The sequence below is a fragment of the Panthera tigris genome, chromosome A1, assembly GCF_018350195.1.
Source record: "Panthera tigris isolate Pti1 chromosome A1, P.tigris_Pti1_mat1.1, whole genome shotgun sequence".
Classification (NCBI taxonomy): Eukaryota; Metazoa; Chordata; class Mammalia; order Carnivora; family Felidae; genus Panthera; species Panthera tigris.
This window is the reverse complement of record NC_056660.1, coordinates 105,951,639-105,978,210: the sequence shown is the minus strand read 5'-3', so window position 1 is coordinate 105,978,210 and position 26,572 is coordinate 105,951,639. Positions and strand designations below refer to the sequence as shown.

Genomic DNA, 26,572 nt, shown 5'->3' with positions numbered 1-26,572 from the left:
TAGCCAAAGTCCGACACTTAACCAAGTGAGCCACCCAGGCATCCTGTCAATTGCCACATTAATTGTAACACAGCTGCCTTCAACAGTTAGGGCCACTCACTTACTCATTCACCTCTGGTTAGAGAGTGTGGCTTTCCATTGTTCTCTGTTAAAAGTAAGGAAGGACTTTCACAGAAACCCCCAGGAAACTTACCATGGTGTCTCATTAATGAGAATGTGAAACTCATTTCTATTCTTAACAAGCCCACTTAACAAGGGAATATCAAGAGCAACTTGTTCTACCCCATAAACTGAGGTCAATTACACAAACCTTATAATTGATAGGAGAAAATCATCATCATCACCATCATCATCACTGGCCTTCATTTATGGACTTCTTTTTCCTATTAGAGACTCCCACCCCTGCATCTTGCCAGTAATACTTTGGTGATCTATTCCCTCAGCATTGAGCTTCACATAGTCTTTTTCTGAATTTGTATGCCTAACTCCTTCATTTCCATGCTCCTCCTGCAAGCCTTCTCAATCAAGCACACTACCTCTTCCTTGGTTCTGCTAAATAAAGGTGAATGAACATCCTGTATGGCATTCATTCCTGTTTTAACTTGCTGATTGGTTGACACTTAGATAGCTTTGTGATGAACAATATGAGGGAATATTATTTGTTACTTATGATCGTTGTTGTCATGTCTGGATTATTAAGGTTTGGGAATCCACCTCTTCAGGAATGTAACCCTCTACTAAAATCTTGTTTCCATGGGAAAATGACTGCATTTTTATTATTTCCATTGCCATTAAATCCATTTATTATTTGAATTAGTATATGGCTCTAAAGTTAGATACTGGTTTTTCCAAATTAATGTGTTCATTCATTAAGAATGATATTGCATGATCTAAATCCTGTACATACGAAATAGCCATCTATGTTTTTGCAAAATGAAAATTACACACAGTTGTGTATATTCAGTAGGTAGACGCAACAAGCATTTTTTTTTATTACTGAGTGTACCCAGAACCTTCACATTTGTTGTCCATTTCATCTTCACAACATTTTTGTAAGATTTATACTTAGCGTTATGGATTTATAACTCCTATGTTACAGGTGAGGCAAATAAAGGTTAGAGAAGTGACTTCCCAAAGGTAACCCAACTAGGTAAGCACTGAGGCTGTGAGAGAAGAGAACACAGTAAACCTGACTATAATTACACTTTACTCCTGAGTGTATTTTTTATTTTTTTAATATTTATTTACTTATTTTGTTTGAGGGAGAGAGAGCTTGAGTAGGAGAGAGGCAGAGGGAGAAGGAGACAGAGAATCCCAAGCAGGCTCTGTGCTACCAGCTGGAGGCTTGAACCCCAAACTGTGAGCAAAACCAAGAGTCGAACGCTTAACCAACTGAGCCACCAAGGTGCCCCCTACTCCTGAGTTTAAATAGAAAGTCATAATGCTGGACACTGGACAGCGCAATGTCAAGGTGGCAATGCATTTCCAAGAGCCACATATTAAAAGAATATTTTGGTATGCATTAAACTTCTACATCTGCAGTGTGGGCCAGTAGATATACACCACTGTTTGGGAAATTTTTTAAGAAATAAAAATCACTACAGATTAATAATAAGAAAGATCACCATTTGCTATTCCATAGAGTTTTTAGAACTTGTTAATCTGATATCTCTCTTACACAAAGACAATAATTTTCTTAAAATTGCCCAATATTTTACATTCCGAGCCTAGACACAAGCCTATATGTCTCTGGGTCTTTACCAACCTTAAAAGTTTTGAGGAGTGCTAGTCAGGTATTTTGGAAAGTGTTCTCATTTGGCATTTTTCGGATGCTTTTTCTCACGATAAGACTGGGGTTATCTGTGGGTTACTGCCCACAGTCTTTTTTTTAGTCCAGTGTGAATGACTAAAGGCTAAGAAAAACATATGAGAAAACTGTATTATTGCTTTGTTCTTTTTATATATGAAACTTCTCCCATTTCCAAGAAAAAAATTAATTCCTTTACTACAAAACCCCATTTGATCTAAATGGCTTTTCATGTTTTCATAGCAGATGCATTGTGATAGCTTCAGATAATGTTTTCTTCTTGGGTTTAAATAGAGTATGAAGGTAATTAAATAGCAAAACCAGATATTTTGATGCAGATCAAAAACAATTGGCTATTTATAGACTTCCTTTTTATTTTTATGTATTTTTATTTTTTACATTTTTTTAAAAGCTTATTTATTTTGAGAGATGGAGAGAGTGTGAGCAGGGGAGGGGCAGAGAGGGAGAGAGAGAATCCAAGCAGGCTCTGCACTGTCAGCACAGAGCTTGATGTAGGGGTCAAATCCATGAACTGTGAGATCATGACCCAAGCTGAAATCAAGAGTTGGACACTTAACTGAGCACTCAGGAGCCCCTAGATTTCCTTTTTTTTTTTTTTTTTTTTTTTTTTTTAACATTTATTTATTTTTGAGACAGAGAGAGACAGAACATGAACAGGGGAGGGGCAGAGAGAGAGGGAGACACAGAATCTGAAACAGGCTCCAGGCTCTGAGCTGTCAGCACAGAGCCCGATGCGGGGCTCGAACTCACAGACCGTGAGATCATGACCTGGGCTGAACTCAGACGCATAACCGACCAAGCCACCCAGGTGCCCCTAGATTTCCTTTTTAAACATAATAGTTTGGCTTGCTTATCAATCGCCAAAATATTTGACTACCATAGTTTGTGCAGATTTGACCATTCTCTTTGATATGAACCAATGAGGTCATATTTTTGCCTTCTTCGTTTTCTTGGCAACATTAAGAAAGAATTACCTTTTTGTTTGTTAAATTCAGTCTGACAGAAATTTGTTCATTATGGTATTGCCTTTCTGGCATAAGCTTTCACATATTATCTTCAATATTTTTAGCTCATTTCCATGAGAATATAATATCTGGTCTCAATACTGCAACTCTTAGTATATGGAGAATTTGCTTTAATTTTCCTTTATGTCATTGACAATTTACAAAACATATGTCTGTAGAAAATGGCATTTTTTGGCTCAGATGTTCACTTATAAAAGATAGTACATTCAAGAAATAGAACAAAGAAGAGCCATAGTAAAAAAAAAATAATAAATAAATAAATAAAATAAATAGCAATGACTTACCTAATTCCATTCCCAAATCTGGCATCACGATGCCAGCATAAGTCTGTCATTGGCCCACCCATTACTGGTATGGGTATCTTCTTCCCATCCATCAGGCACATGGAAGCCAAAGTAATCCCTTGGCTGCTCTTTCTATTCCAGCCCTAATTCATAAACAGGTAGAAAGAGGCAAAATATCTGCCAATTCTAAGAGAAGTGCCTCATGAATCATACTAGAAGACCCTCAGAAGCACAATTAATGGACAATTCTCTGAGTATTTATCTGGAGAGTTCCTTTATTGCAATTTTTCTTCCATATCAAGAATTAAAAGTTATGATACTTAATATTAGTTTGAACCAGAATTTATCTAATTTACATTTTGGAAAGCAAGATGGAAGCACTTAATCTCAGGTAACTTTGGCTTCTCTTCCACCTATCATTTCCCTCAACTTTGGGTCTATGTCCTGAAAAGTATGCCGTGGACACCTGGAGAAGAGGGGGCGTATTGGGTTACGTGCCATACAGTGGTCTCTGAAAAAGCCATTGTTTTCTTTGGCTCCCAAAGATCCATGCTGTTACTCACTGAGATGCTCCTTATTTCCAGCCCCCAACCCTCTAAAAGCCCAATGTCCTTCTCACTAATCTCCTGCTAAAATGGAAGTCACGGGAACCATTCTATTTCTGAAATAGCCTCATCTCTGTGTCTCTAACATCAGAGGCTTTCCACTCCAGGTGGAAGTATCTTTTCTATATTCTCTTAAGGACTTTATTTTTTTTAATTATAATCAGAAACCTCCTTTCCCCCTGTTTCTATTCTAGCAAAGTTGGATCTTGGTAGGAGTTCCATTTCTCATACTCTCATATATATATATTTTTTGCAATTGTTCTTAACAATACATGTGGCCAACTTCCTTCCCCAAGTTTCTAGATCTTTTGTCTTACTTCCCAACTCTTTAAAAACGTAAATCCTTAGTGTCTTTTGTTTGAAAGGCATTTTGAATGTCATACAGTCTTATTTTCTTTCTTTCATGTCATGAATTATTTTACGTGCTGATGGAAATTTTTTACAATCAAGAGAAAAGCAGAGAAACTATCTCAATTTGCTACAATTACACAGAGGGCCCATCTTGGTCTTTATATGTATTTTCAATGTGGCTGGAGTTTCTTTTGCCTTTGAAGCAGTTTTCAACTGCTTAATCGTGAGGCTTCGTTTCCCCCATCCTGCTGTTGTTTCTTTGATAATCTGATCCCAGGTATTTTCCATTTTCCAGTAATTTCTGACAACGTTTTATCTACAGAAGACAGACTCTCTTGTCCCCCCCCATCTTTTAGTGGATTATTGTCTTCATAATATTCTGTCTTTTACTGTAATGGATTTGACAGGAAAGGTGTGGGTAAGGGAGTGAGATGTGTATGCTAAATTCACCATCATGATCTAATCTCCAAAGATTTTAAAGAGGAATTAGTAGAAAAGTGTTCAGATTTATTGCAGTAAAGAGCACCCATAAATTAAAAATATGTACATAAAGGCAAAGCAGTTTTTTAATGGGAAAGGTAAAGAACACCAATCACCAGTATAAAAATTAAATGCTAATTTATTCATTCACTTAATACTTTTTTAACAAACAACATTTATCCATTCTCAGATGGTGGGAGAATACACTTATTTAATTCATTCTACTTATCATTTAAAAACTTTTTTCTCTTTTAAAATTTTTTAGTTTTGCAAAATTGATTATATTTTTTTTTTTTTTCCTTATCCTAAAGTTCGGCCTCTTATTTCTATGTTACTTATGGTTAACCTTTACATTTAAAACATATTTCAACCTTATAACCTTTGTTTTTCCAACAATGACAAAAAGGAACTACAAGATCTGCAAATTCTCTTCCAATCAAAATAAGCGTTTTAGCATGGGAGGCAACCTGAGGCAAAGCCAACTTTCCTTCTGGTTGCACAGGGAGCCGGGTTTATGGGCAAAGGAGCTTCCTGCCGAGCTCCGCTCCACTTCTCAGTCCAGCTCCACACTCCCCCCTGTGGGAGAAAGCTCACTTTGCTGAGAGCTGTTCATGTGGTTCTAGCTTGAAGCAAACCTTGGAGCTTGGCACTTCCAGACTGAAAGAAGTGCAAGGGTGCTTATTACCCTGTCCTTGCAATAGTGTTCTCACTTAACAACTCACAAGTCTGCTCACACACAAAGTCTTTTCCTGCCTCCGATCTTGGGGTTCATACCTGCATTCTTGTTCTAGTCCATTCTTTCTCTGTAGCTCTGTTGGATTTTATAATGAATTTGATCCCATTTATGTATCTTTCAAAAGTTCCTAAATGTTTCGAGCTTACCAGTTTTCTTGTTTTGCTATCTCACACTTCTATGTTTCTCCTATCATCTGAATGTGAATTCAAGATAAGGGCGATAGACAGAAGTGCATATATTTTGGCCAGTCAGCTTCCTCTACTGGAAGTTTATAATTAAAAACATCAGAAAAAAAAAACACCTCAAAACACATATTAATGAAGATGATTTTATTGAGTTTTAGGACAGGGCAGATAAAAATCAAATAATGGAGTAAAAATAAACCCATTTTTCAAAACTAGAAACTAAATATTTAAAAGTACATTTTTACTAAGTGTCTAAATTGTTACCCACTTATGTATCATTTAGAATCTTCACAACTAAAGCAAATATTAGTTATGCACTAAACCCCAAAATAGGTAAAACAAATAATCAACTAGAGTTTGTTTTGAATTAAAATAAATTAGAGTTCCTACTAAAAGAAAAGCTGTTGCGTATTAAAGAAAATACAGCATATGTTGATTAATGTCCATTCCCTTCCTCCTTTAATGTTAAAGAATCACACTCTCCTCTCCTCTCACCTGTCCTAAGAAAACATATGAAAATCCAATACGTAAAAAATCTTAAAGTTTGACCTCCCCTAACATGATCTGATCATAAAGTTCTTTGGTCAAGGGAACATAAGACTTTTTCAAGTTATCCATGAAATAAAGTGGGTCAGAAATTTTCAGTGGACTAAACCCTTCTTCCACCAAGTGAAACTTCTGTAGTTTGAATGTCCCTGTTGTTTCCATCTTCTCCTGTAAAATAATTGCCAGAATTAGTGGAATCATTTAATATTGTCTAAAATATATAAACAAAATATTCAATAGACTATAACGTTTAATTATAACACTTTCATAACCATTGACCATCTCTCTATTTACTACTAATAATTCAACATTAGAAATTTTAAAATGCCCTCTAAAACACTGAAATCTTTAGCTCAATTTACCGCTGAGCTTTATTCAACCTGTAAGAATTACGGAAATTGTCGGGTCACCTGGATGGATCAGTCGGTTGAGTGTCCGAATTTGGCTCAGGTCATGATTCGTGGTTCGTGAGTTCAAGCCCCACAGTGGCTCACTGCTGTCAGTCTGTCAGCAAAGCCCACTTCAGATCCTCTGTCCCCCTTTCTCTGCCCCCCTCACTTGCAGTCTCCCCAAAATAAATAAATATTAAAAAAAAGAATTATGAAAATCGTCAAAAACTAATTACGCTTGATTATAAACCCTCTAAAACACACAGGCTTATCACTTTAATTCACTGTCAGTACATTATGTACAGAGAAAGCTATTAGACACCAAGAAGATAGAAGTTATAAAAGAGAACATTCTATTTCATAAGGCAGAATTTGATAAAAACCAGAAGGGGTAAAGGATGATCTAATACTTGGGTTGCCAAACTCTGCACTGAGGTGCTTTGCAGTATCCCTGGTGAACTTCCAGAGTGTCCAAGGGATATGTTAAATTTTCTAGGTAAACCCTGTGACATCTCAGTCACCACTTGCAAACTACTAGCTCAAGGTAGTTCACAGTTCCTATAGTAGTTTGTGATACATTCTTTCCAATGATGTCTTTATGAAACAGGGTTTTCAGTGGTTGGCATGATAAAAGGGAAGTACAGCCGAAAATCAATGTGGGACAAAGAATTAGGCTGGTTCTGTTCAGTCTGATCTAATCCCAGGGTTTGAGGAGTTGTATAATGCCCAATTTACATCTCTTTGGTACATCTGGTTATTAAAAAAAAAAAAAAAGCATTTTTTCTTTCACGTTGTATGCATTACTTTTTCAAACAGCAACTAATTTGTTAGACTTATGAATTTGTTTTGACCCAAATACTGAATAAATCAAAGTTTAGGTATTTGCTTGACTGCAGAATGCCAGGAAATATTTACTGAGACACTATAGATGCCATGAATCTAGAAAATTTCAGAAGCTCTGCTTTAAGGGATTTAAAGGAGATAAAATGGGGGCAGCTGGGTCACTCAGTCAGTTAAGTATCTGACTTTGGCTCAGGTCACAATCTCACAGTTCGTGAGTTCGGGTCCTGAGTCGGGCTCTGTGCTGACAGCTCAGAGCCTGAAGCCTGCTTCAGATTCTGTGTCTCCCTCTCTCTCTGCCCCTCCCTCAATCCAGCTCTGTCTCTCTCTCTCTCTCTCTCTCTCAAAAATAAATAAACATTAAAAAAACACAACAAAAAAAGGAGATAAAATGTAACCCTTTGTGGTTGTTTCAGGCATGGAGAAGGAGCTTGTTTTAAATCAGATGACCATGTAGAGGTCCTTATAAAGGTTCTAGGAGTAATATGGCCATTTTTATTCAACCTTCTGAACTAATTCAAGAGTCAAGTTCTCTGTGAGTCTCCTTCCCTGATCTCATCCTCACTGTCCCCACCCTTTCCCAATACTGTCATCACAGAATTAGATCTATGTAGAAACACATACTCTTTTTCTCATTTTTAGAAAATTAGAAGCTCACTGTACTTACACTATTGATGTTCAACCTTAAAAGAAAAAAAGTTTTATAATGTGCCAGGTATATTTCCCCAGATTAGGTAATTTTTCATTGGGTAATGAAAAATTATTAGGCAATGGTTTAATAAGATCTCATCTAATTATAATATTTTAATTAACATTACTCTTATTCTAACTTATAAAGAATATCAAAAGTTTTTATTGCTATAAATAATACTTTGAAGAACATCTTTATATATAACATTTTTTCATCTTTGATTATTTCCTAAGGATATATTTCAGGAAATGAAATTATTGAGTCAAAACATGTAAATTCTAAGAGTCTGATTATATATTTACCAAATTGTTTTCTAGATAGATTATAACACCTTGTGTTTCTACAAGCAGAATAAAAGGACCATTTAATTTCATTGTACCCATGCTGAGCAATACCATATAAAATTTTTTTTTGTAAATTTATTGGCCAAAAAAGTCATTTTTTAGTTTGTGCTAAACAGACTTCAATAAGATTTTATTTTGATAATATAGTTGCTTTATTCATTTTGTCAGAGGTGACCTATGCTTTTTGCTCTGCTTATATCACATCATTTATAAGAATTCATTTGTTAAATAAATATTTCGACTGCCAACTATCATGCATTGTAATAAATACTGTAATAAATACAAATACTGTAATAAATACAAACACTGTAATAAATATAATAGTCACGGCTCTAGTTCTTTGAGGTGTTTAATGACACTAGAATATTTTCTAAGTTTGTCCAAGACTGATTTAGACTCCTAGAGTAGTTCAAAGCTAAAATATTTCTTCTGCTTCATGAAAGTGAATTGTAAGGTGCCCTAGGGGAAAAATGTTTAAGATATCATTTAATCTATCAACTGTGTACTCCATTACACAATACACTATTTCTAGGGTGGTATGGGGAGGGCCAAGAGGAAGCAGGATATGGTTATAAAAGGGAAAGAGTTCTTGTGGTACCAGGAATGCTCATATCTTGACGGCAGTCAATGATGAATGAAGCAACATGGGTGATAAAAGTGTATAGGCCTTAAAACACACACACACACACACACACACACACACACGCACGCACGCACACATGCACGTGTGAATATAAGTAAAGCAGGAGATTTAAAAAGATGGATAGATTGTATCACTGTCTATGTCCAGGTTATAATAGTTTTGAAAAAATGTCACCATTGGAGGAAATCAAGTAATGAGTACACACAGGATCTTTCTGTATTATTTCTCACAGCAGCATGTAAGAATGTTATACATTGTAGATCAGTCTACAATGATCTCACTAAAAATTCCAGTTGAGAATGTGTTACTTCTGCTTTACATCCACTTACCTTTAGTATTTCAGAGGATTTTAATGAAAATAATCTGAGGCAGTGTATACAAACAGAAAAATAGAAAATTACGTAAATATGTATTTATGACAGTTAAGATGATGTGTCCCACTGGACAGTAATGACAGGCCACAAAGATGCTCAACAAATGCTTTAAAGATGAATATGAGGCCATCAATTGCTCCCCTCGGAATGTAACAGTGATACGACAAATGTATCCAGAAAAGCTCTATGTGATTGGATGTTAAGAGGTGATAAGTGTTAGCTTTGGGTTCACAATACTAAATACATGAATGGCTGAATAAATGAGCAAGCAAACTGATACAGTAGCTAAGTAAATATCCTTTTTACTGTTTTTTATTCTAATAACCTAACAAGAGAATGCCAGCTCTCAAAACAAATACATTCAGAAATCCCTAAAGGTATAAAGTCCCAGAGGGAGGGCAGACAGAAGGAGGTAAAAATTAAAAGCAGAATTGCTTAAAGCCATTTGCTTTTAGGCTCTGCACACATCCTGCAGACACCTTGAGGTCAGCTTGGTGGAACATAATTTTAGGCACAGAGCACCAAAAGTCTTCACAAGGCTTGGGTGAAACGTAGTTTTGGCTTGAAACCATCTTTGAGGTCTTGAGTGAAGAGGAACAAAACAATCCCATAATGAGGACAAAGACAAAGACATCCTAGCATTTCATCACACTCCCTTCTATAATTAGGCTTCGAATATGGCATAAATTAACATCCTAATGATTTTCAGTGTTCTTGAGATTTTCTAATAGAAATAAAGTGCTCACAATATCTAAAATATAAAATATTATTTTGTAAGTAGACCATCTCCTGGATTCCTGGTCTTGTAGTTCAGTTGAGTCTTTACCCAAGTACAATTACCTGAATTCTTAAAGGTGAAGCAGTAAGATTACCTGAATTCTTAAAAATCTTGGGCAGGCATAAGCTGGTAGAAAAGATACAACTTGTTCATAAACTTTCTCCAAGTCTAACGACTTATTTGGTTTTAAAGTAATAGAAGCCATTCCTGCTTTTCCTTCATAATCTGAAAAAAAAGTTGGAAATAGCATTAATTTTACAGGTACTAGGTGATTTTTAAAACGGTCCTGTTAATTATATACTAATTGTTGCAAATAGAGACATTAATCGTGTCACAGCAATAACAATGCAACAGTAGCATAAATGAGTGGGTCCTTCCTTGAGCATATGATTTGCTCCCCAGAAATAAGTTATAAACAGGGAACGGTAGACTCTATTCTTAATCATCCACACCACGAAAATGAAATAGATGGGGTGGAAAACACCATAAATAACCCCTAGTTTGCATCCTACAGCCATTAATGTAAAATATTAAGAGGAGACATTTATTTACTGGTGAATATATTCCAGAAATATATCCATGTTAAGAGTCAATGCAAAAAAAAAAAAAAAGACAACATTGTTTTCAAATTTAAAAACTAGACTGCCATTTCCATAACTAATTCCACAGATCACTTACTGCTGATCATGCCACCTATGGATTTTTCCAGGGAATCAGAATCTCCTATAGCTTTCCTCCAGCACCCAATGTCTGTTAGAGTAAATATCTCCTCCTCTGCCCCCCATTTAATACTCCCACCTCATGTGTCCTGGGCACCTACAAACATTAGTTGGAAAACATTGTTGTTTATCAAAACAGCACAGAAGAGCAAAGGGGCATAGCTATCCTCTAATTCCAAGTTGGTAACTTTTCTTTGCCATTTTCGCCATCATGAGAAATCCTCTTCTGCATACTTTCAAAGATAAATGAGGCCAAACAGACTTTAAAATTATTTTTGAAGAAGACTCAACTTAGCTACAAGTCAGTGTCATAAAACATTTAAACTAGAACATGTCCACGTTTAGTAGCACGTATAAACTCTAGTCATAAAGAGAACAATAATAAACTATGGAAGAGCTGTAACTATTTTCGAGCAGTGAGTCACTGACCAGAGTTTCCAAGCTTTACCTAAAAATACACACATACATTAAAATTAAGTTGGTACCTGATGGGACCATGAAATTTGTTAGCCTGGTCTAGAGTCACTTGCCAAGACAAGACTAAGCTACTTATTTTAATTGATAAAAAAAAATGAAATGTGGCATTAGTAAGATCATTGCAGAAGTGAAGAAATGTGGCACATTCTATTCGGAGAATTCCTCCCAAACCTGAATTATATTCATACCTGGCACCACCACCCCATACACGTTTGTTTCCTGTATGAAATCCAACATTCCAATAACATCAGCAACCTCTGTGGTTGCAACATTTTCTCCTTTCCATCTAAATGAAAGAAAGAAGTTCTGATTAATACACCTATATTTGAAGAAGTAGGTATCCAGTTTTAGTTTTAGTGCCTTGTACGTGGCTCCGTGCCAGTACCTAGTAACTGAACACAATGGCAGATTTCAGAACGAATGGGAGGCATTTGTAAGGGAGCACACTGTTGACAAGTCAACAAAACCAGAATCAGTGTTTTAGTGAAAATAACTTTATCTGTGTTTCATTGGTATAAACTGGTTACTGAAAAGTGTTTTTTGGTAATATGTCATAAAAGGAAAAGAATGATAAATCCCTCTTTATTTATGAGATGTATTAACGGTTCAGTACAAAACATTCCCTGTCTCCAATGACAGATAGAAAAAAATGAAAGGAAAGCTATAGTGGTCTCTCCAGTACCGACCCCCTTCAACTTCTAGGGATTAACCCCTTTGGTTCCCTGAATGCCAATGAATATTCTATTTCAATTAAAATAATTGTACGTATGGTGAGCACATAACATGGTACTAGAAGGTGAGGAAGTAAGAAGTATGACTCATTTATTCATTCAAACATGTTTTTGAATGTCTCCTGTATGTTCTTCACTGTTCTATAGTCATAGACCATGACTAATAATTTCATAAGCCCAAAATAATCTTAAGGAATTAAGAAAGAAATGTAAAAAAGATAAATTTGGCTCTTTCACTGTTTTTATCATTAGGTCAAGAATTAGACCATATTTGACCAGATTGGTTTCTGTTTCAACCCTGCCATTTAAACACCCAGAGTGGATGAGGTCAAATATAATAAAAATAAGTTCAGAGGAGATATACACACACACACACACACACACACACACACACACACACATATATAATATTTTATATATATTATATAAACATATATTTTTATATATCTTATATATTTATATATTTATATTTATATTTATTTATTTTAAATATATATTATATAAATATATAAATTTATTTATAAATATAAATATATTTTTATTTATTTATATATTAAATATTTATATATTATATATTTTTATATATTATATTATATTTTATACATATATGAATGTCTAAATATGTCTAAAATGTCTAACGTTTATTTATTTTTGAGAGAAACAGAGATAGAACGTGAGTGGGTTAGGGGCAGGAAGAGAGGAACACACAGAATCTGCAGCAGGCTCCAGGCTCCGAGCTGTCAGCACAGAGCCGGACGTGACAGCTCGACAAGCTGTGAGATCATGAAGTGAGCGGAAGTCGGACGCTCAACCGACTGAGCCACCCAGGCGCCCCTGTCTATTTTATATTCTAACGAAAGGAGCTCACTGATTTTGACCACACTGATTCATTAAAGTAATGATAAAAATTGACATCAAGATTTAACTTACGTTTCAATCTAACAACAGATGGTCCATGAATTTTTAAATGAGGAGACATTATTGAGATAAAAAGCGCTCTGTCTGCCCTGAAGGTAAAGACCAGGGCGTCTAGAATGTTTCCATACAGCCTTGCTTAGAGCACGGTTCACAGTCACAGAACCAGCAGTACAACCGATATTATTTCATACCTGAAAGTGTCTCCAATACGGTCCCAAAAATAAAGGAAATTCTCCTGATCTTGGACCATTAAGTCTCCTGTGTTAAAGTAAACATCTCCCTTCTTAAAAACATCACAAAGCAGTTTCTTTTCTGTGTGCTTCTTATTCCCAGCATAACCAAAAAAGGGATTATTCTCAGTCACTCGAGAAATGAGAAGTCCAGGTTCTCCTTGGAGAGAAAAGCATTTTTCAGTTATTGGATTAAAACGATTATTACACATATCATGCACGTACTTAAATGGTATCTGACCAACACAACCAGGGTTGCCGATCTTCCTCTGAACTTATTTTTATTATGTTTGACCTCAGGCACTCTGGGTGTCTGCATTCACAGACTGTCCTTTCACAGACTGCCACAGACACAAATTACTTTGGAAAAACTAACAAAAAAGGAAAGCGAATGTCAACAAAACCATATTAAATTTATTTTACATCCTGCATGGATGACCAAAGGCTACTTTTCTTTTATGTTAACTAGATTTTAACACTAAGAATAATGACAACCCTATAAATAACCACAATTATAATGTTAATAAGATTATGACTGTAGCAATGTTTATTGAGCATTTACTATGTAGCAAGCCCCATGAGCCCCTTGCAAACGCTAGCTTGTTTATTCTTCACAGAAATCCTTTGAAATTGACCATTAAAATTCCTATTTCACAGGGAAGAAATGGCCCAGAAGGGTGAAGTAAATTACCAAAGACCAACAGATGGACAGGAATGGACCCAGAACTCAAATGTAAGTCTAGGATTCTGTAGCAAGGTTTCTGTTCACTACTATCTCTGGTCTAGAAGTTATTAGAAGTTTAAGAAAATGTTTTATTCTTATGGGATGTTGTCTGGAAATCCTCAATGGGCAAGAGACAAGGCATAAAAGTTATTAGTATTACTTAGAAACATTATCTGAAAAAAATTTTCGATCAGATTTACTCAAATTGATCAGGATTTTGCCCAGCAAGCTGTGCGGTAAAAAACTACTTCTATGAGAATGATAGAAGACAAAGGGAAGCAGCAATCACTGCCTGAAAAAAAATTTTTTTAAATGTCTATTTAGTTTTTCAGAGAAAGAGCAGGGAAGGGGCAGAGAGAGGGAGACAGGATCCAAAGTGGGCTCTGTGCCGAGAGCAGAGAGCCCGATGCAGGGCTCAAACTCATGAACCGTGAGATCATGAGTTGAGATGTGAGAGCATGACCTGAGACATGAGATCATGACCTGAGCCGAAGTCAGACGCTTAACAGACTGAGCCACCTAGCTAGGCACCCCTGTCCCAGAACATTCTAAGGCCATTGTTGACTTCCTGTGAAGAGAGGCAACATCCACATGATTGATTAGATGGGGTTAATTCCAGCACATTGTAGAGTGATTTATATCATTTTAACATTCTCTGTTAAACTCTCATTGCTTCCACTCATTCTGGACATCCGGGCTGCCAAAGATATACACCAGTGGCAAAGCCATGCCTGCTCTACTACAGAAAAGGCTCCTGGTTGTCACTGTCATCACTGACACCTCCATCATCATCATCGTCATCATCATCATGGCCATTGCTACACTTTCTGAGCATTTTCTGGGTACCAGTCGTTATTCTGAGCACTTTATTTTATGTATCCCATTTGAGTCTCATCACAAACCTATAACACAAGCCCTCATATTATCTCCATTTTAGAGGTGAAGAAACCGAGAAAGAGAAAGTAATTTGCCCAGTGTCACATATTTGCCAAATGTTGGAGATGGTTTTTTTAACCAGGTTCATCTGACTTCTAAGCCTGTTTTCCATCACATATTCCTTCAGTCTACATATCCTCTATTTCAGAAATTTCCAAGCTTCTCTTATTTCCCTTAGAATTTATGTTCTTCTTTTTTCTTCAAGACACAGGCTTATAGTTTCTTCCCTGACAATTAATTATTACAAATGCTTAAAAAGATCATAGTGTTTCTTCTATCTGTTCTAGGCAAATGTATGCAAGGCAAAATACCATTAATAGAAAAAAATACTGAGTAATTCATAATGAGAATTGCAAAACACTAAAGCAGATGTTTGGGGACAATCTGCTTTTTAAAAAACCCTGAGTTTACATAAGCAGTTCTGGGATTCAAGTTCCAATGTCAGATATGATTGTAATTGTAATAAGTAAAATACACCAGGAGTGCTTGGCTGGCTTGGTCGGTAGAGCATGTGACTCATAATCTTGAGGTTGTGAGTTTGAGTCCCATGTTGGGTATAGAGATTACTTAAACAAAATTGTAAAATAAATAAATAAAATAAAACAAAACACACTAGTTAAGTGTGTGTATAGTTTAGAAATGGATTTTTTTCTTGGACACAGCTTATAGAGTTGAATTAGGGAAAGATATTTTATAGATGCCCTTAGGCTTGAAATTCAGAGGAGAAGGAAATTTGTGTTTTAATAGATAATGCTTATATTCTTCCCACGCTTTCAGCTACCAGAACAAACCAACCGACCAGGCTTGCAACCTTTATCTCCACATTTGAAGTAACAATTTAAATGAAATCATCTCTGAAATGTAGTCCAAGCATATTCTGAGGCGGCAAAAAGTAATTTTGGCCTGATTTATTCAGACTGAATGTCTAAACAATTCCAAATGCACATATCTACATTTAAATTCCTAGACTGATTATATGCAGCAGCAAGTTAATTGGGGCACTTGCTTTTATTAACATGTCTAACCAAAAATCATCATAAAGTCCTCCTTGGGGCAGGAGGGAAGTGAGAGGGAGAAGTGGGGAGGTAGCAAGCCACATGCCAGGCTCTCAGTAGGGTTCTACATCTATCATCTCATGTAATTATGAACAATAACCTCATAAATAAATATTGCCACCTCTACTCTACATATGAAGAAAATAATCTCAGCCTGAGTGGCCTGCCCAGAGTTGGACAGTTTCTAAGCGTGAGAGCCCATATTTAAATCGAAGTCTGCCTGACTTTCCATTATACCTAGAATGATAACTAGGGCATTGTTTTTCATATTATATCTTAGTCATATGGGACATTAGTGCCACTATTACAGCTAGACGTGGTGGACTGAGCAAAATATAAGCCCAGGAGTGCCTGCATGGCTCAGTTGGTTAAGCATCCAACTCTTGATTTCAGCTTAGGTCATGATCTCACAGTAGTAAGACTGAGCCCTTCGTCAGGCTCCACTCTCTCTCCTTCTCTCTCTGCCACTCCTCTGCTTGCTCTCTCTCTTTCTCTCAAAATAAACATTTTTTAAAAAAGGAAATATGAGCGCAAGAGTAATGTGTTCTAAATTTCAATATCTTACTGAGTGACCTATCTGGGATCCCTAACATCTAATAATTAAACTCTTCTCCCTGCACTGAAATTCCAAACAAGTCTCATCACATATTAGTAAAAGCCATTCATTCTAAATTCAGTAGTAATTAAACAGAAATTCAGAAACATTGCCTGAGGGGACGTGGTCAAACACAAGAATCTTACCTTTTTTCACAGGAGTACACCAGCCCTGTTCATTTCTAATGGGTTCATCTTTCTGAAGATCATACTTTATCAAGTCAAAAGTGAATAAAAGCTGCCAAAACAAAATTAAACACACAATAAAGACAAAAACAACAACAAAATATTCATTTGTGCAGTGACATCTACCGGTTATGGACTTTTTGTTCTGTCAGTTGAAATAAAGAATGAGAATGTAGATTTATTACTATAAGTCAACTTTACTGAAAAAAAATTAACTATGTATTTGAAACTCAAAACTGAAGGCAATAGTAAATAGCACTTGTATACTGGTATTTACTTCAATTTCATTTTATGTTGCACATTATCTTAGGAAAATTTAATTTTATTCTTTATTCCTCAATTACATATTCTACTAACTCCAGGTAAGAGGAACACTTCTTGCCTTCTCCTTCAGAAATCATTCAGAAACAGCCTTTGAAATAAAAGTTTTAATCGAACTAAAATGTCAACTATGTGAATGCAAGGATTTTGTTGTCTACTTTAAATTTACAATCCCTTGAAAAGGGAGGGATCAGATGCCTAAAAAATACTTATTTGACACGGACTTTGAACTTTTTCCCTAGGCCTTTCACCTTAATGTCCCTAAACTAACTCAGTACCTCTGTGCACTCATGTGCTATGAGATGGTAAATTGGTAGAACACACTCATCAGATTGGGAAGCAAGCTAATTGGACATCTCTCCTTGTCCCCAAATATTTCCAGCTACCCTGCTCTTGTAATGTCCATGTTACCATGCCATGCTGATTCACAATCCACTAACGTGTGACCCTGGGAGAAAACTGCAGAGTGGTTCAATCCAACTCATTTATTTTATATATAAGAAAATTGAGGTTTTCCTGATCCATTAAACAAACAATCTTATTAAGGAGAACTAGAAAATGGTAAGCTAAGATGGAGATAATAAAAGGAGGTAAGAAACAATAATAAGGAAGGACACAGAGAAGACAGAGACCAAGAGGAGGAGAAACAAAATGAACAAATATAGAACAAGTAAGTGGAAAAGATTAATAAAATTAGTGAGGTAAATGTATTATTTACAAAAAAAATTTTTTAATGTTTATTTACTTTTCAGAGAGAGAGAATATGCACACACAAGCAGGGGAGGGACAGAGAGAGACACACACAGAAGCCGAAGCAGGCTCCAGCTCTGAGCTGTCAGCACAGAGGCTGACACGGGGCTCAAACTCATAAACCATGAGATCATGACCAGAGCCGAAGTTGAACGCTTAACAGACTGAGGCACCCAGGCACCCCGAGATAAATGTATTATTTATCATTGAAGACTAGACACAAACATTTGTTTTTGTTTTTGTTTTTTAAGTTTATTTATTTATTTTGAGAGAGTGAGAAATAAAGCACATGAGCTGGGGAAAGGCAGAGAGAGAGGGAGAGAGAGAGAATCCCAAGCAGGCTCTGTGCTGCCAGCATAGAACCTGATGTAGGGCTCGAACTCATGACACCATGAGATCATGACCTAAGCCAAAGTCAGGAGCCGGAAGCTTAACTGACTGAGCCACCCAGGCACCCCTATTTTTAATGTCAGTAAAATCCACATGTAATTAGAATCACAAGTCATTACTTGTGATGAATATAACTGACACCAACTCATGTTGATTGAGTGCCTCCTGCATGTCAGACACTGCTACAAGCTTAAGAACAGCATTTAATTTAATGGGATAATTTAATTAATATTATCCCATTTTAAGATGTGGGTCAATGAGAGAGGAGGCAAAACAAAATATATTGTAATTCTAGACATAAAGATTCTTCATTAAAAGGCAAGCTTGCATCTTGTTGGTCTTCGTCCGTAATTGGGATAACAGCTTTCTGGCCACTTGCCTAATGACTGGTAAAAGGAGAGATTCCAGAAGTTCCGGAACTGCATTTATCATTTTGGTCAAACAGGAACAGCGCCCTTGTTCATTACCAATCTCCTTTAACATGTTTTATAGTTTGAAAACTTTGCTCAGGAGCTGATGATATCAGCATTAGTGTTGTTTCTTTCAGATTAATTGGTCAACCGCATTCATGGATGCGATTCATTCTACACCAAACCACTGTGCCTGTTGTCACATATAGGGGACTTGCAGGTCACAAATTGGGTAATTTTATCATACGAATGAAATTTAAATATATTGCAGCATCGTGAGATGGTCTGGGTCTGAGTATTAAGTTTCAGCTAGAGGGATTTTTATTTTTTTCTTGCCTTTGAGATTCCACACGATTACAAAAATGGCTGTGTTATAATAACACAAATAAAAGTAAATAAATCCCCACCTTTTAAAAAAATTTTTAAATTTATTTTATTTATTCACTCAGAGAGAGAGAGAGAGAGAGAGAAAGAACAGCGGGGGAGGAGCAGAGAGAGAGGGAGAGAGAATCCCAAGCAGGCTCTGCACTGTCAGCGCAAAGCCCAATGTGGGGCTGGAACTCACGAACTGCGAGAGCATGACCTGGGCTGAAGGCAGGTGCTTAACTGACTGAGCCACCCAGGCACCCCACATCCCCACTTAAATATCCCCTGACTGTATATGCGCACACACAGGTATAGGTATGCGTGTCAAGAGCAGAGCTGCACGGGATCGCATTCATAACAGACTAGGTAAACGGATCCCCAGCACTGTGAAGCACACACCTGGGGGCTGTACACAGTGCCTCAGAGTTCCCATACATGTCCGCATGCTTTTGTCTATTCACATCTGTACATTTAGAAGCTGGAAAGGAAATAGAAAACTCACTGCCTCTGTTAATCGGTTATGTTTATCTTGTTTGTTTTCTGCCTTCCCCAATAGAATGTAACCTGCACATCAACAGGAATCTATGTCCACTGTGTTCATTGGGTTCACAGGGTGAGGCGTACTGAAAAATTTTAATAGACTGTATAAAGGAGTTCATTTGATGAGCATCATTACAAATGTGTTTAAATTGATAGAGAGAAAAGTAGGAAACTGATTAATAAAATATACTCTCTGACAAATGAAACCATACCATTTTAGGAAGTGAAACCAATTTAAATTTCCTTGAGTTTAACCAATGAAAATGGAGCTCAAGTTAAATTACAGTGTTTCTTTAGTGTAAAAGATATCAGTCCCTGTGAGGTAAAGAATTTAACCTTAAACGCAGAATTTAACCGGAGGTCTGGCTTTCACTCTCAGCTTCTGGCAGATAATCTCTATGCCCCTCCAATGCCATGGCCAACAGTATGTTTGTTAGCCTCAGGCTGTTCGGCATGTGGATAGTGACAATACGAGCTAGATTTAGTGTCTGAACCACACTGATAATGTGGTGTAGGGGCGGGGCTTTGGGTCCCCTACCTTGACCTCTTGAGGGATTGGAGATGGAGGTTAGCCCCAGAAGCAGCCAACTACATTTAAATGTGGACATCAAGGCTGGTGAGTTTCCCTAGCGGCAATACTCCATGTACATTGTCACCTGTCAATTCCAGGAGAGTAATGCCATCCTGTCTCCACAGGAAAGAAGTAGAAGCCTTTGCATTTGGTGCCCTGCTGATTCTGCCCCACTGCTTCCTCCTCCGTCTGATTTTCATCTGTATCCTTTAGATCCTTTAGATGTAATAAATGGTAATTATTATGCATAACAGCTTTCTGTGAGTTTTGTGAGTACTTAGTGAATTATTGAACCCAAAGGGGGCTTTAGGGACTTCAAAACTGCAAGTGCTGTCAGAGGTAAGGGCTTGTATGGATTATTGCCTAACTTCATAGTTAGCTAAATTTCCTAGTCCATAAAAAACACCTACTTTTAGGGCACCTGGGCGGCTCAGTTGGTTAAGCAACTGACTCTTGGTTTTGGCTCAGGTCATGATTTCATAGCTCGTGGGATCAAGCCTCGCATTGGGCTCTGGGCTATCAGCACGGAGCCTGCTTGCGAGTCTCTCTCTCTGCCCCTCCCCCACTCTTCCTCTCTCTCTCTCTCTCTCTCTCTCTCTCTCTCTCAAAATAAATAAACTTAAAAAAAATGCCTACTTTTAAGATAATAAAAGTTTAAAGACATGTGAAGGAGCCTTTTATTTACACTGTACTTATGGACTTACTACTATAAGATCAAAGAATCAGCACTTGTATTTCGGCCTCTGCTCCCACCCAATTCCCATCATTGTTAGTGCTATAATTATTTTTATATTTTCAGGATTTATACTTCCATTCCATCTATAAACATAATTTGGAGCTGTTCAATCTTCTATATTTAAATGGATTCAATAAATCCTTTTAACTGAAGGTGATTCCTCCATTTCTAAGTTCTGTTTTATCTTCAGGATGACTGGACATTTTCACTAAGTGAGTTTGATAAAGTACCGCGTTCCTGTAAATACATGGGTGTTATAGTCTCTGATTTCTTAACTTTTTGGGAACACCTCTTTAGACTCAAAGAACAATGGGGTCAGAAGTAAAATTCTTCGGTGAATACATTACTTTGCTTTTTTGTTTCTTTCTGTCATTGAGTGTTTTGTCCTCATTTTGAGAGAAGCCTAAGCTGTTTCGCATCTTCAACCCACAGTTTGTACAGCCTTTGTTTTCTCTGCCTCAGCATCTCCTTAGAGATCTTTAATTCGTGTTCAGTAATTTCAACAGCATATATTTTTCTGATGATCATCCTGCATTAAGTTGTTTGTTCCTGGAACACAATGTGCTCTTTTGCTAAAGATTCAAGTCTTTAAGGAAGTTTTCCTCTATTAGGTTTCAAATAAGAGTCTTCTCTTTAATTTTCTTTTTCTGCAGGGACACCAATTAGCACATTTCAGATAACTGTCTATGTTTCCAAAATTTTTCTAATTTGTTTTGTATTCCTATTTGCTTATCCTTTTTACTGTGTTTGTGTGATGCCTTAATCCCATCTATCTTGCTCCCTAACAATGTTACAGCCTATAATGTGGTGTTCATTTGTGCAACACTTTCATCTTCCCTTTTATTTTTTTTGCTTTGAGCTGACTCTATCTACTTTCCAACTCCTTTTGTTGATTGACATTTCCCTGGAACTTTCCTCTCTTTTGAGCTCTTATTTTTATTTATTTATTTTTTAAATTTTTTTTTAATGTTTATTTATTTTTGAAGGAGACAGAGAGCATGATCAGGGGAAGGGCGGGGGGCGGGGGGGACACAGCATCCAAAGCAGTCTCCAGACCCTGAGTCTGCAGACCGTCAGCACAGAGTCCAACGCAGGGCTCAAACTCACGAGCCCTGAGACCATGACCCGAGCCGAAGTCAGACGCCCAACAGACTGAGCCACCCAGGCACCCCTGAGCTCTTATTTTTAAAGAGAGTATCATTGCAATTTTTGAAATTAAGGGGAATTAAGGGAAACATTCCCTGGTCATTTCGGAGGGCTTATTATTTTCTGTGCATCCATATTATGTTTTCAGCTACCTTTTATTAAGATTTATCTTTTCTCTTTTTTTCAAGTTTTATTTTCTCTAGGGATTTTGTGTTTGTTCCTTCCCAATTATGTTATCCCTGGGTGTAGGGATAAGGAAAAGCCAGTCTGTTGCTGTTATCAAATGCAGGTCCGTCCATCAAAGGCACTGTCACAAAATATTGGGTTTGCTCTGAGGGCACAAATGGCACACAGAGCCCTTCAGCTGTGTGCATTTAAATGGCAAATGTGGCACACAAGAAGGACACTTGGGTCACAGGAGCTCTGTGTTGATGCCTCTTCTTTTTCCTTCTCTGTTAATATCCCATCTTTGGAGGCTGATTTGTTTCTGAGACAGTAAGTGGAGAGGAGGCCTCCATGAAGTTTAAATTTGTGAGAGACAGACTTATCAAATCTCCCCACATGATCATGAAGCAATTATTGGTCCAAATTTTTCAGCTTCCCTGCTCTGTAACAAACTCCTATGCAAATGAAGTGAGAAAAGATAAGGTAGAATTCATTTGATATGAGGTACCACGTTTTTCATTTCCAAACTGAAAACATAACCGAGCCTAAGTTTAAAATCAGAAGTTTTCCAAATCAGTTGGAGACAATCATGCCTTCTTGCTTTATTGACAGTATTGCAGTCTGACAGGGAATTTAAGACATTTTAAAATTATAATGAAGTCAAGCCAGTAATGTAAAATACAAATCTTCTTCATTGTGCTCTTGTTGGATGATTACTTTGCAATGACTCAGCTTCACTAAAGAGCTTTAACATGAATACCATATTTTTAATGGAACCACTGCAATGAGTTGAGAAAATTAACTGGGAGGAGTGTAAACCTCGGTAGTGTCAGCACTTATTTTCCCAAAATTACTTTTCAGAATGTACATGCATGTCTGTGATGTCAATAAGACCCTCAAAATCCCAAAGAGCACATCATAAAAATAGTGTGTATCTTCTCAAGGTTACAAACATCAGAGCAATTTCTATCAGCTTTGAATCTATTTCTCTGCTTTTTAAAAATTATATGTTTATCTCTTTTGATGCTCCTCACTGTTTATTTTATATATATATATTTTTTTTATTTATTTTTTTTACGTTTATTTTTGAGACAGAGAGAGACAGAGCATGAATGGGGGAGGGTCAGAGAGAGGGAGACACAGAATCTGAAACAGGCTCCAGGCTCCGAGCTGTCAGCCCAGAGCCCAACGCGGGGCTCGAACTCACATAACGCGAGATCGTGACCTGAGCCGAAGTCGGCCGCTTAACCGACTGAGCCACCCAGGCGCCCCTTATTTTATATTTCTTTACTTTATATTCTTGACTACTTCCTTCTTTTTATTTCCTTTAGGTTTATTTCAGTTGCTTTTTATGTATTTAAAAAACACTTTTTAAGTGTTAATTTATTTTTGAGAGAGAGAAAGACTGTGAGCAGGGGAGAGGCAGAGAGAGAGGGACACATAGAATCCGAAGCAGGCTCTGAGCTGTCAGCACAGAACTTACAAGCCATGAGATCATGACCTGAGCTGAAGTCAGATGCTTAACTGAGCCGCCCAGGTGCCCCTCAGTTGCATTTTAATTAACCCCCAGAAATGGATATTTAGCTCACAAATTTTCAACCATTCTTATGTGAGTCCAAAAACTGTGAAATATAATGCTTTCATCTTGATTCAGCTCAAATTACTTTTTAACTTCAATTATTTGTTTTTGTTGACTCACTGGAAATTTAGTGATGTTTTATTTCCAAATATATGGGAGATGAACTAGCTGTCATTTAAAACATTTATTTCCACTTGAATTAAAATGCCTTTGGAAACATCATCTATATTCAACCCTCTGAGATTTGCTGGAATTCCCTAAGTGGCCCAGTAATCTTTGTGAATGTTTCAAAAGGGCTTGAAAAGAATGGATGTTCTGCAGTCTTTTTCAAATTATTTGTATTTATTATTATTATTGTTAATGTTGTTATTATTATTATTATTATTTGGTAGGCTCTACAACCTGTATGGAGCCCCATGCAGAGCCCAACATGGGGCTTGAACTTATGACCCTGAGATCAAGGCTTAAGCTGAGACCAAGAGCTGGACACTCAATGGACTGGGCCACCCAGGTGCCCCTATTCTGCAGTTTTTAGAGGCAGTGTCCTATATATATTCATTAGCTCAAGTCGTTTCTTTATTGCATTATTCTGTATCACTGCAGATTTTCTTTGGCTTCTTCTATCAAACATTGAAAGAGCTATAATATAATATCCTACTATGATTCCAGCCTTATTTTAGTTCCTCTTGAGGTTACATACATTTTGCTTTATAAATTTAGAGACTATTTTCTTTACTTTCACTTTTATTCCTTAAAAAATATCGATGACTATAAACTCTATTTTGACAATTACTTTCACCAAACCAGCTGAAGACATCTGTTCAATCTTTTGTCTTCCACAGTTGTTACTGAGAAATCAGCAGGAAGTTTTTTACTCCTAGATAAGTGATTTGGGGCAGCTTTTACGATTTTTAGTAGTATCTTGATTCATTAGAAGCCTGTACATAACTTTTGAGTGATATAAAAATGAAGGGTAAGCAGAAACCCTGCATTGAAAATACTCAGGCAAAATGAAAAGAGTCAAATTAACATGTATTAGAAACTTTGCTTGCTGTTTATACATTACATCATGAAATTTGAAAACAGAACAAAAGACTTAGGTATCATTATCCCTACATTATAGAGGAAAACATGTGAGATGGTTAAGATTTTCATAATCTATGTTCACCTAGAGGCCATGACTTTACAGAAGTTCTCAACTTAAAAAAAAGGAAAAAGAAAGGTGATAATATTTACCATAATTCACAAACAAAAAGTCTAGAAGAGAGGTAAGCAGATCTCAATATATTTCTTTTGTAAAGAAAATACCGTACTTACTTTGTGAAGGAAATTTGTTCTCCCAACGGATCCAATTTTCCCATTATGATTAATTAAACAAATGTTTCCTTCAGTAGCTCCATAAAACTCACAAATCTTAATATTTCCAAATCTGTCTAAAAATTCCCTCCACACATCACTCCGTAGGCCGTTTCCAACTGCCAAACGCACTTGATGATCCTTTTCTCCTTCTCTCTGTTAGAGGAAAAGATTTGACTTGTAATTGATTCATTCTAGTTCTCAGCTCTTTCTCTCATTATTATGACTTAAATGGAAATATCCAGAAGTTGGGTGCACATATGCAATAATGGAAGGGAAGTTAAAAACAAATCATGCTTAACTCTGTTGCAGAACCACATCCAATAGCTAAGGAAACTAACACTGGCCTAGAGTAATATAGCTTTTATTATCTGGTAAAAGCTCTTCCCACATTCCAGATTATGAAAGCCTTATTTTGGTAGAGATTAGGTAAGGAAGAAAGCTTATTTCAGGAAACAAGCAATAGTTTAAAAGAATTATAAAATGTACCTGAGTTTATCCTCTCAGCTCTACTACTTACTATCTGTATAACTTGGAACAAAGGGTTGAATACCACTATAATACTATAATTCTCATTTTACTCATTTGCTGAGAACTGAGAACATCTATCTCACCTATGTACTGCAGTAGTCATGTAAACCCACCACATAGCAGGTGGGAAACAATAAACTGAGGTCATCTAATCACTATAATATATGACAGTGCAAATATTACGGCAACTACTTGTAAATATTATTTTTGAATGCATAATATTCTCATATTTTACTTCTAATTTGTATTTTAGAATTGAAAGAGAAAACAGAACTATATTTTCTTCTACATTCAATACAATACAATACATTAAGTAACATGAATTATACACTGACCAAAAATGAGAACCTCATACCTGTTAGAATGGCAATTTTTTAAAAAGATAAGAAATAACAGGTATTAGTGAGGATGTAGACAAAAGGAAACATTTGTGTATTGTGGGTGGGAATGTGCATTGATACAGCCACTATGGAAAATGGAATGGAGATTTCTCCAAAAATTAAAAATAAAACTCCCATAGGATCCCATACAATTCCACATCTGTGTATTTATCTGAAGGAAATAAAAATGCTAACTGAAAAAGATATGCACCCCCATGTTCACTGCAGTGTTATTTACAGTACCCAAGACACAAAAACAACCTAAGGGCCTACTGACAGATGTTATCAGTCAATAAATAGTGGTACACACACACACAGGACTACTATTCAGCCAAGAAAAGGTAAATATTGCCATTTGCAACAACATAGATGGACTCAAGGGTGTTATGCTTAGTGGAATAAGAAGGAGAAAGACAAAGACCATGTGATCTCACTTATATGAGAAACCTAAAAACAAAAGCAAAACCCAAAAAATCCCCAAACCCAAAGCTCACAGATATAGAGAACAGAAATGGGGAATGGGGAAGGGTGAAATGGGTGAAGGGGATCAAAAGGTACAAATTTCCTAATATAAAATAGTCATGGGGATGTAATGCTCAGCATGGTGAATGGAGTTAATAATGCTGGGCTGAATATTTCAAAGTTGCCAAGAGAGTAAATCT

The 26,572-nt window shown here is 36.6% G+C and overlaps 1 protein-coding gene across 2 annotated transcripts in view; it reads right to left on the bottom strand.

The window, feature by feature from the left end:
• Window positions 1–5,663: 5,663 nt before the first annotated feature.
• Window positions 5,664–26,572, bottom strand: part of SLC27A6 (solute carrier family 27 member 6) — a 74,522-nt gene continuing 53,613 nt past the window's right edge. For both annotated transcript variants that reach the window (XM_007087797.3, XM_042983351.1), the window contains 6 exons: window positions 24,961–25,155; window positions 16,631–16,721; window positions 13,136–13,334; window positions 11,484–11,581; window positions 10,194–10,324; window positions 5,664–6,208 (listed from right to left, as the gene is read on the bottom strand). In XM_007087797.3, the coding sequence (XP_007087859.2) occupies window positions 6,032–6,208; window positions 10,194–10,324; window positions 11,484–11,581; window positions 13,136–13,334; window positions 16,631–16,721; window positions 24,961–25,155 (891 nt within the window). In that variant the 3' untranslated portion in view covers window positions 5,664–6,031. The remainder of the gene's footprint in view (window positions 6,209–10,193; window positions 10,325–11,483; window positions 11,582–13,135; window positions 13,335–16,630; window positions 16,722–24,960; window positions 25,156–26,572) is intronic.